The 10,342-nt window shown below is 37.8% G+C and overlaps 1 protein-coding gene across 4 annotated transcripts; it reads left to right on the top strand.

The window, feature by feature from the left end:
* Nucleotides 1-8: 8 nt before the first annotated feature.
* Nucleotides 9-8,519, top strand: LOC139966563 (poly(A) RNA polymerase, mitochondrial-like). Of its 4 annotated transcripts, none has more exons than XM_071969725.1 (8): nt 9-365; nt 1,146-1,318; nt 1,719-1,946; nt 2,356-2,583; nt 3,559-3,770; nt 4,220-4,446; nt 5,714-5,806; nt 6,430-8,519. In XM_071969725.1, exons 2-8 carry the CDS (start codon nt 1,187-1,189, stop codon nt 6,798-6,800), a joined length of 1,491 nt encoding a protein of 496 aa, XP_071825826.1. In that variant the 5' UTR covers nt 9-365; nt 1,146-1,186; the 3' UTR covers nt 6,801-8,519. The 4 variants fall into 4 exon arrangements, with proteins under 4 accessions (XP_071825826.1, XP_071825828.1, XP_071825825.1 ...); XM_071969727.1 differs by lacking the exon at nt 9-365 and adding an exon at nt 521-544; XM_071969724.1 differs by lacking the exon at nt 9-365 and adding an exon at nt 551-685.
* The last annotated feature ends 1,823 nt before the right edge of the window (nt 8,520-10,342 follow it).

Below are 10,342 nucleotides of genomic sequence, written 5' to 3'. Positions count from 1 at the left end.
AATTTATATCTGGCCAGATAAAACATTGGGCAGATAAAACTTGATATAAAATGATGTATTATATGGCCCATTTAAAATTTTATCTGGTTAAATGTTATGGCATTCATATTTGGCCAGATAAAACTTAACGTGGATTGACTACATATTCAGTTATCTCTAGCTTTCAGTTTGACCAGTTATCTCTGTTCTGGTACGGAGACCCAAAGAGAGAGCAACTAATCCTCCCGAGGATTCTTCTGCATCAATGTTTTGATAACATACAGCTAGAGTGATTTTCAAGATATCTTTAAAATACGCTAAATGTACGGAATGCTGGAATAAGTTTATTCTTACGTCGGCTCCTGGGTGCAGACCTAAATGTTAATGTGAGTCCATTGTTTTATGAATTTTTATACATAAATCATGCAAAGTATCACTACTAATTGCGCCTCGAAGTTTGTGAGAGACCGTGTGAAGATGAAATTGTGCATACAAACTAAATCAGAAACGCTAGGTCGAATCCTGTGATGAATATTGTGCCCAAGTTGCGTTTGATTTCACTTTGGTAAGATGGCTGCGCCCTTGGTTGAATTTTGCTTTCGAGCTCAAAGACACTCTCATAAATTTATGATTCCCTTTCCTTTCAAATTAAATGTCAGGAACCTTTCAAAATGTAAATCCACAGTATCTGGTGTATTACAAAAAGGTAATGTTTTCTATTTGTTGGTTTTCCTACCGTGATGGTTATCTCACAATTTCGGTCGTCGTGCGACTTAGATTAACGTTAGGCTAGACGTAGCCTAAGTTAGTTATAACTTAGTGGGCCTGAAGTTTCGATCCTAGCAGGATCTTCTACAGAGGCCTCTGAAGATGATGAAATAGAAATCTTGAACTAATTGCTGATCAGGTATCTACTGTAGGCGAACCTTGCTTCACTTCTGTCAGGAATGACAGTGCTGCAGTTGTCGATCATCAGTTCGTTTGTGTGGAAATTAACCCCCATTTTGGAGTTTTAATAAACAAATAAATACATATTTTGAAATGTGTTATTTTCTTTTCCATTGCCATATCAAAGTTTTAAAACATAAAGTAAATACATGTATACTGTAAATACTGTTAGACCTCATGTGTTATTTTTTCCTGTCTTACAATGTGCACTTGTTCAGAGGTAAATGAAAAGAAGAATGCCCTACCATTTTGGAGTTTCATGGAGATGAGGAAAATCCAGGCAAATAATAGCATCCTAGTGAGACTCTGCGACAGAACTCCCATCAAGAAGCTCTTACAGTATTGTACAAGTCATGGCAAAATTTCTCATCACATTAGCTACTTTCAAGAGGTAAGTTTTGCAATTCTAACATCTGATTCTTGGACCTTTGTGATTTTTCTGATTAATCAGTTGTTAATAATACAGTGTTCTGTTGTTCTTGAAATAACTGTACATTTCTAGTGTTCATTTCTAGTTTGTTTAATATTACCCATCTTGTGTTTGTTTTGGATCACAGGTGTTTATAACTACTCTGCTCTTTTGTATTGCAAACAGTCAATGATTGATGTAGTTTAAAACATGTTTCATTTACTGTATCAAATAGAAGTGCACTATTGATTTGTGTAATTATATTCTTTTAAGTACTTGCCATTTGCATTCATCATCATGAAAACTGTAAGTGTTTTAAATGGATACCACATAGTTCCTTCAAGTACTCATCAGCAATTTCACATTTTTTTTCCATCTGAAGGGCCGGTATGCTGTGGTGGAGTTTGAATCGACAGCATCTCTGGAATACTTGTTACAGCATACAAAGGAACTGGAAACAAAAACTGGTGGAAAAAAATCAAGATTCGTTCATTCAAGATTTCTAACATTTTCAAAACCAGAGAAACAAAAGTCAAAAGAACCAAAGACAATTCTGAATAAGGAAAATAGTAACAGCGTCTTGATGAACAAACTCAACCAATGTCATTCTGTAAGTGCCTCTTCTCCTCTGTGACATCTTGATTTGGGAGTTCCTTTTTTCCCGCTTTGGCATGGTAGGTGGGGGGGAGAAGGATGGGTGTGTGGGTCAAAGAGATGATCCTCAACCTTCATCCTCTGTGAAAACCCTGCACGTACTGTATACTGTATGATGCATACTGTATGCATTTTGGGACAATTGAGCAAAACTTGGAAATTCCATCATTTACTTCACAAGAGCATACACAATGCTTTCTTTATCTGTTTTATTTTTTATGTTTTTTTTTCAATATTTGTTGCTAGTGAGTGTGTACTTATCAATGATTATGGTATAAAGGAAAGAACATTGTGAAGTCTAGCAGAATACCCCTGAATTAATGACAAAAAGGTTAAACCTTATTTTTGCGATATTTGTTCCTCAGGTATCAGATCAGATAGATAACCTCACGCAGCATGAGCAGCTGAGGGAACCAGAGATTCGACTGAGGTTCCTCGTCTGTTCCCTCATGGAAGAGGCATTCAGAAACATCCTCCCAAATTGCACCTTGTACCCCTTCGGTTCCACCGTAAACACATTTGGAAAAAGAAGTTGCGACATAGACATGTACCTGGATAGAGGCACAGAGGCGGGTATGGTACCCATATCTCAGGTGAGAAATAATACTGTGGCTATGTGGTGCACTGTCATGATAATATTCAAGGCAATATTCCACATCAAAATGCTAAGCGAATGACAAAACACATATTTTACTACACAAATGCAAAGATGTATCTGCTATTTTTTGATACATAGAACTGTCAAACAAAATGATATATCTGGAAATTGTTCATTGCCTAGTTTGGGTAGTTAATTATTTTGATATAGGTGATATTTGAAAATGTACCATATTGTTGAAGTTTGTAACATTCTCATAACAAGTTTTTTGAATGTTTTTTTTCAGAGAATGGTTTGTTCATGACCATACTGTTTCAGGTTTTGCATATAGATATGATGTGAAGCGTACAGTTAGTGTCCAAAAATTAAAGTAATTGACTGTAATTTGGATAATTCTACAGTATTCAATGTATTCATGGTTTTCATTTTCAGGATAAGATACTTGGTAAAAGGTTGTACAGTAGTCTCATGAATGATTCTGCAAAGTATCTCTAGGGAACAGCAGCTGCTATTTTTGTAGTACTAAACAGTTCACACATGTGTATTACAAGTGGAGTCACAAATGTATTGGTCTGTTTGACAATATCCAAACAGCCTATGTGCAGGTTGCTCATTGTGTGTGTTCACTGTACAGTATGAGGGGTGTGTTTGGGCATATGAGGCTTAATGGTATCATAACTGTAAGCCCACCATACCAGCCTGTAGTAATGCTATGCATATTTGGACAGATGAAAGTGACATTGAAGTGTAGCACTACTGCATGGCCTTCAATAGATCAATATTCTCAGGGTGTACTGGTGACAGTTTAACACTGACCTCACACAGTGATCTGTCACATGCAGTCAACCCACCTCTTCATTCTACAAAAGTGTCCATCTCAACTAGGTTCAGCATTCTTAACAATACTTTACATGTCTCAATGTTTGTAACCTAGTTGTATGTTATATACATCCTTATTCTTCATTTTTAGGGTAAGGCAGGATATAAGCTGACCTATGACCGACTTGCTGCCCATTCGGAGAGAGTTGCTGCTCAGACCACACTATCGACTCTTGCTTCATTTCTCAGGAATCATGTCCCCCATTGTGGATACGTCATTCGGATACTTAATGCTACCTGTCCGCTTGTCAAGTTCAAGCATCGGGCTACCGGTCTGTCATGTGACCTAACGGGTGACAATAGGTACATCATTCTCATTTAGTTATGTGTGGTAAGAGTCGGCGTCAGCGAAATTCACAAGTTATTTTGAACTATTGTGTACCTTAGATGGGACACCTACGACTGCTCAGCCTGTGAAAGGTCGGCACAACTGCAGAATGCAATGCAGTTAGAAAGCTTATCTCTGTGACTATCTATGCTGAAGCCTCAGTTGTCAACTCCTGTTGGCAGAAAATTCTAATTCAAGTGTTGTGTCATTCGCTAAAGAAACACCAATGTGGAGTAGAAAACATGTGAAGTTCCTATTGTTTTGAGTGACCGCAAAGTCATTGTTTTGATAATAGGTCATTCTTGAGTTGTGTGTCATTGTTCAATTACTCCCATATCTTTGGAATTGGATATGACTGGAATATTTGTAAGTGGTTAACGTGAGATATTTAACTTTAATTTTACTTTTTCCCCTTCTCTTTCAGTCTTGCTCTCAAAAGTAGTGAATTGCTTTACATCTATGGTCAGCTGGATCCTAGGGTGCGACCTTTGATTTTCTTGGTGAGGTACTGGGCTCGTTTCCATGGCATCACATCGGTCAATCCTGGTTACTGGATCACAAATTTTCCTCTTACTTTACTGGTACTTTACTTTCTTCAAACAAGGTCTCCCCCAGTTGTTGTGACAATGAACCAACTCAGCAGGCTAGCAGGTTAGTTTTATTACATATATTAAAAGCGAAATGAATAACCAAAGAAGTTCACTCCAGCATGCTCATTGTAATGACCCTTACGTATACATAATTGGCGCTGTGTTAAAAATTGAAGTGGAAAAGTGGAACATTAATATAATTCATCTTGCCAGTAGAAGACCTCCTTTTGCTTCCAGAATTTGTGCTAGTAAATAACTGAACCATGGAAAGTATGAATATCTTTATTTTGGATTGTTTTGAGTGTTATTGTGAGATCAGCAATTGTTACTGTCCTCCATATATAAGTTGTGCATAGCGAGTAACAGACTAGACCATGAGAAGTATTAATTCTCCTTATGTTTAGTATGTATTTGAGTGCCAGATGTAGACTCTGCATCTACTATGTCTAGTGAGTATGAGGCATACACATAAGAATATATAATGTCCTCCATATTTTGTAACTTGGTGGACTGTCCTCTCCAAATAAGTATGTGTCATGACCATGAGACAAGAACAAAGGCATGTAATTTTAACAAAGTAAAGACATTTTCTGGAATGCCTATTGTGTGTGCATGCTATGCTGATAACTTGAAGGAAACCAAAACACACAACACAGACCAAAACACAGAGTGGCATTTGCAAATTTTGATACCAACACTATCGCATAATTTGTTTGTAATACCACCTACCCATGCCCCCCTCCCCATCCCTCACCTCCACCAGTGCCTCCCCCTGTAAGCTATGCTGCTGAAGATAGAGTAACAGAGAATATTCAAATGTAAAGACGTGTTGCTGGTTTTTTTCTAGGTCATGTTCTGCATAGAGGTCACAGCGTGATCACATTGATGCACTTAAAGTCGACAAAGAAGGATGATTTTTATTGATCTTTGGAAATTAATGCGATATTGGAATAGTTCATGTTCAGAACAATTAAAAACCCTGTATCTGTGCCCATTATTTATTCTGTACAGAAATAAAGCTATGGAGTGATACATATTACAGATAATTAGCATTAACATACAATAGAGTAACAACTCACTTTAGTCCTGATGCTGAGAGTAAATCTGTTATGTTATGGTTGTTGGTTGAGGATGTGTGCTTAGTTTTCTTTTGAATTGCTACAGACTTTAATTGTTGATGGAGTTTGTGAGCTGTGGTCTGATATCATTTGTAACAAACTATACTTATAGTTTGGGCTATGGTGTATTCACTATTCACTCAGATTGCTAGCACAGACATCTGTTTTAACATTGTTCATACATTCATCTGTGAAATTTGTCTCTTACAGAAGATACAGAGAGTGAACCTATGAGTGGGATGGGCTGCACTTTGGTCAGTGACCTCAACAAGGTACCTCCATCTGCTAATGAAGAAAACCTAGGTAAGGTTGTCTGTTTCCAGTTAATGGCACCATAAAATATAATTATTGTGATGCCAATTCTGCTTCATTGCACAATTAACATTCATTGTTTAGACAAATAAACAGCAGCTTCCCTCATCTCCCTCCTCTTCCAACTCCCCTCCACCCACTACCACCATAGAAAAACCTTTGCTACAATTGTGCTATGTCTATATACAAGAGTTTACATTGTGTGTAAATATAAACCTATTTTCAAATGATGTCCATGTGTGGGCTTTCATAATTCATAAAATTATGTTGTCAAGAGAGCATCTCAAATCATTTAACATTATTTTCTGCTTTCTGATGAGCTCTGTCTAAAACGAAGAAATGGTTAAGGTAAGGAAAATACTAAGTAAGTACATTACTAATGCTAATAATATCACTGGTTAGAATCCCATTCTCAACAAAAGTATTTGCTCTTCCTAACCTTATAGAGAATTTAGTTGTCACTTTTTTTGTGTACAATATTCTTATACTTTCACAAATTGTAACAGAAAATCACAGCAAATCTACTTTCTATCCTCTAGGTGTTACACACTCCTCTTTTGTAAAGTTATGGAAGAGAATTATCAGGACTAACAGTATTTCTTTCTTTCCAACAGAGCAATTACTTCGGGAGTTCTTCCAGTTTCTATGCAGTTTCAGTTTTCAAAGACAAGGTGTTTCAGTCAGGAGAGGGGAACCTTTCCCTAACATAGATGAGAACGTCCCACTTCATATTGAGAACCCACTCGAAACAGACTTAAACACCAGTAAAAATGTCTCCCACAAACTGTTAACACTGATGCAGACGCATGCCAAAGATGCCTTGAAAATGATGGAGGATCCCGCGTTTCAGAAATCCGATGACGGAAATACCCCATGGGGATTACCATTGATGTTCCTACTGCCAAGTCATATGGAGAGAGGATCAAACAAGTCGATGGGATTAGGAAATAGATTAACTAATATCCTTAAAGGTATAAGCAGCTGAACAAGTTTGTTTCAGTCAGCTTATATATCCGTGGGTTGAAAATCAAGCCCCACTTTTTGAGGCAGAAGCAGCGACAAATGTGGAGGTATCGCCCCTCTGATGAACCAAGAAGTAAGATGAGGATAATAGAGGATATGTTGCAGAGATTTAGCCATCTCCATCATGATGCCCAAACCCCATGCTAAGACTTCTGTGTCCTTTACAGATAAATATTCTTATTCTTAAACTTATTCCTTCTGGCTGGATAATTTATTCTGTATATCTGAGTGTGGCACAATGTGTTGGATATATACAGACACACTCAAACACGCTAATAGACGAACAGTAATAAATTATTGAATAACGGAGTAACCGCAGTTTTCAATTTAATTTGTGGAGACTTTTGTTCTATAATTGCAAGATGCTATGCAACGTAACACAGTACAAATTTAATAACATGATTCTGTTATCTACTCTATGTATTCCTTGTGAAGAAGTCTAAGGGTTATGCACAAATAATTTGACTTCAGTTGCCATGACAATTTCTTTCCTGATTAGGTTGTTAAGACCAATAATAACCAATAATTCAGCTGCTGCAATAATTGAAGTTTACATTGTATTAAGTCTTGATGATTACATTAGGACAATATAGATTCCAGATGCATCTCCATATAGTTTATAAATTGTGCCTTCTGGTAAATACACTTTACATCTTAGGACAAAGAACACATAAAATCAGTTACAAAGATGTAATATTTAAAGTCTGTGGGGATAAATTAACACATGACAAATACAAAGCATTGTGTTTATCTCCATGTTCAAAGAAGTCTGTTTCATGAATCGTGTGGTACGATAGCAATTAGACTATCCAAGTGACTATCTCTGTGACTTAAGGTAGCTTGCCTCAGTCTCCAAGTCAGCACACAAGTTACATTTCTAGGTCAGATAGCGGGTAACTGCACCTGAGTCAGAGCACAAGGCACCAGCCTCAAGTGGCCTGTATATTGGAGTTGGCCTCAATTGTGTTAAGGGTCATTTTCAAGACTTAAAGATGTTATAGAAATACAACCCACATCGATAGCAGTGGTTTTGAATGGTCTACAACAGGGTTGTCCAACCTACGGCCCGCGGGCCACAGTCCGGCCCGCCGCAGGGTTGCGTCCGGCCCGCCAGAGATGCTCTACGGTGCGAAATTTTAGTGAGCAGATTCATTGATAACAATTTTAAGCTATATAATCAATCATTCGAACCTTCTGGGTCCAAAAAGGAAATTAAATCAGGAAAACAAAAAACAAGGAAATTAAATCAGTGCGCTCCGCGCGCAGTGCTCACATTTTGTTGCCTTGGGCTTCGGGCAAAAAATCGAAAAATCGAGCGTAGGGTTCATGGGGCCCCCTCCTTCATCATAATCATTCCATGTCGCCCTCCTCTGCAAAAGGTTGGACAACCCTGGTCTACAACATATCAAAAGTAAATTTTGGGTCTTAAGTCATCCTATGAAGTATAATTATTTAAATTTTTTTAATTAAATTTTTTATAACTATGTAGTCCAAAAAGTTGAAGCTTATTATGAAATGCATAATTCCTCTAATTCACAAAGTCATGATATCAATTTCTTTACATTTAAAGTGATATAACATCGCATTAAAAGTGAATAATCTGGACTGTTATCTCTGTTGCTTCAAGGATTACCGTAATAGAGCTCATTCACAATTCTGGATTGAAATAAACCTAACAAATCACCACTGTTAAATATAAACCAGTCTTGTCTTGTTTTTATTCTTGACTGTTTATCCCTTAACCATATGATTTCCACCTGTGAAAAGTAGAGGGAGATGCAGGCGATTAAAACATGCAGTCCAACCACCCCCTCCCCCTCCTCCATTGTTTCAAGGGTTCTGTCCACAGCATACACTGTACATACTCTTGCAGCTATCATTATTGACAAATCAGTGGCATACAAGTCAGGTCTTGTCCAGTGGTAGGCCTTGTCATGCCTTTATGGATGGAATGAAAGTGAGTAGGGACCATTCAATTTCACTAACGCTCAGTTCTATTCACTTAAATACTTCTGACCTAAGGGTACACTGGTAAACTGTTATAGGTCACTCCACAACTGTTCTGATCCGCTGTAATCCCACTTTTGAGGACCACTCAGATTTGTTAAAATCCTGGGAAATAGTGTTGAATATCGTTATGATCGTATAGGTGTAAGAAAGCGTGGCGGTACATAAATTCAAAATTTCCAAATGGGGACTTCACAAAAACCAGTTTTCCAGATGAAAAGTCCAATTTTGGCAATCGATAAGTACAAATCTCTAATACACCGCCTTGTTAACCAGCTCATGTCAGAAGTATATTCAGAATTTTGAAAAAAGGAGGGGGTGGCCCTGGTGTCTTTGAAGGCTGCTCCCATTGGTTTCGATCTGCTGTGATCGCCATAAAAGCAAAATTTTAGATGTGAAATGGTCTATTTCATGTCATATTTAGGGCAGGGACGTAGCTAAGGCCTGATGATTGGGGGGGGGGGGGGGTGTAGTGGCTGAAATTCCAACTGGATGGGTTTTGGAGTCAGAAAATTCCGACTGTTGCCTTGTACCCCCCCCCCGCCCCCTGCACTCATCGTCAACGATACGGTCAGTGTCAGTCAGACACCCCATCTTTCGCGACTGCACTTTTGTTCCGAACTTTTTTCAATACATTTGTACCTTATGGGGCAAGTTTTTGCTTATGTTGATGGCACTTTTAAACTTCCGTAGATTAGCATTGAGTGTTTTAATTGTATACCATAGAGTCAATGTATATCCCAACGTCGTAGCCAGGAATTTGGAAAGGGAAGCACTTTTTGCGATTGATATGGGGGAGGGGTCTAAGGGGGTGTCCCCCTCCCCCTTTGAGATTTTTTTGAACAATTGAAGGTCCTTAGATGCGATCTGGTGCAATTTGTTGCCAGTTTCATCATTATCATATGATATCATATTATCAGCAGATTTTGTTTCCTGTTTGAATTCTTTTACATGTTCTCTTACATAATATATCAGAAAGACAAACATAGTGCTCTTTTACAATTTTTCCAGAAGGATGATTCTTGTTTATTGTCCAATGTCTGGACTTAAATACATTTGACGAACTTAATTGATGGACAATATAAACTTTCATATTTTGTAAGACAGCCAGATTTGCAGTGGCCTAAAAAAATATCGTTATCTCCTTGTCTTAACAGTGTAATAATTATTTATAGGAAGTGCGTATCACGTACGATTGCTAGCTTAGCTTCATAACATGCTGTTCGTGCAACAACTTAGGACGAATCATAGAACGGATGAGAACGAACTTGTCGTCGTTGTGCATACGGTTCGTGACATTCCATCGAGTGAGGTTAGGTAGGCAATATGTATTTTATTACGCAGTGGCCAACTGTAGGTTTGAAATAGGCTAAATTTATCTAATTGCATCTGCCAAACTAAGTAAGTAGTTGAATCAGTAGGCCTGCATGTTATTACGATTATAATCGAGTTAACGTAGCTGACGAGTATTCAAGATCAAAAGAGCACTGACAAAAT

Source organism: Apostichopus japonicus, chromosome 4, assembly GCF_037975245.1.
Source record: "Apostichopus japonicus isolate 1M-3 chromosome 4, ASM3797524v1, whole genome shotgun sequence".
Lineage (NCBI taxonomy): Eukaryota > Metazoa > Echinodermata > Holothuroidea > Aspidochirotida > Stichopodidae > Apostichopus > Apostichopus japonicus.
The sequence above is the reverse complement of the archived record's forward strand: the minus strand, read 5'-3'. Positions and strand labels throughout refer to the sequence as shown.

Coding starts and splice junctions, on each gene's coding strand:
- LOC139966563 (XM_071969724.1), top strand. CDS start 607: ATGATTCCCTTTCCTTTCAAATTAAATGTCAGGAACCTTTCAAAATGT. Junction 2,584..3,558: donor GTATGGTACCCATATCTCAG/GTGAGAAATAAT, acceptor CTTCATTTTTAG/GGTAAGGCAGGATATAAGCT. Junction 5,807..6,429: donor TGCTAATGAAGAAAACCTAG/GTAAGGTTGTCT, acceptor TCTTTCCAACAG/AGCAATTACTTCGGGAGTTC.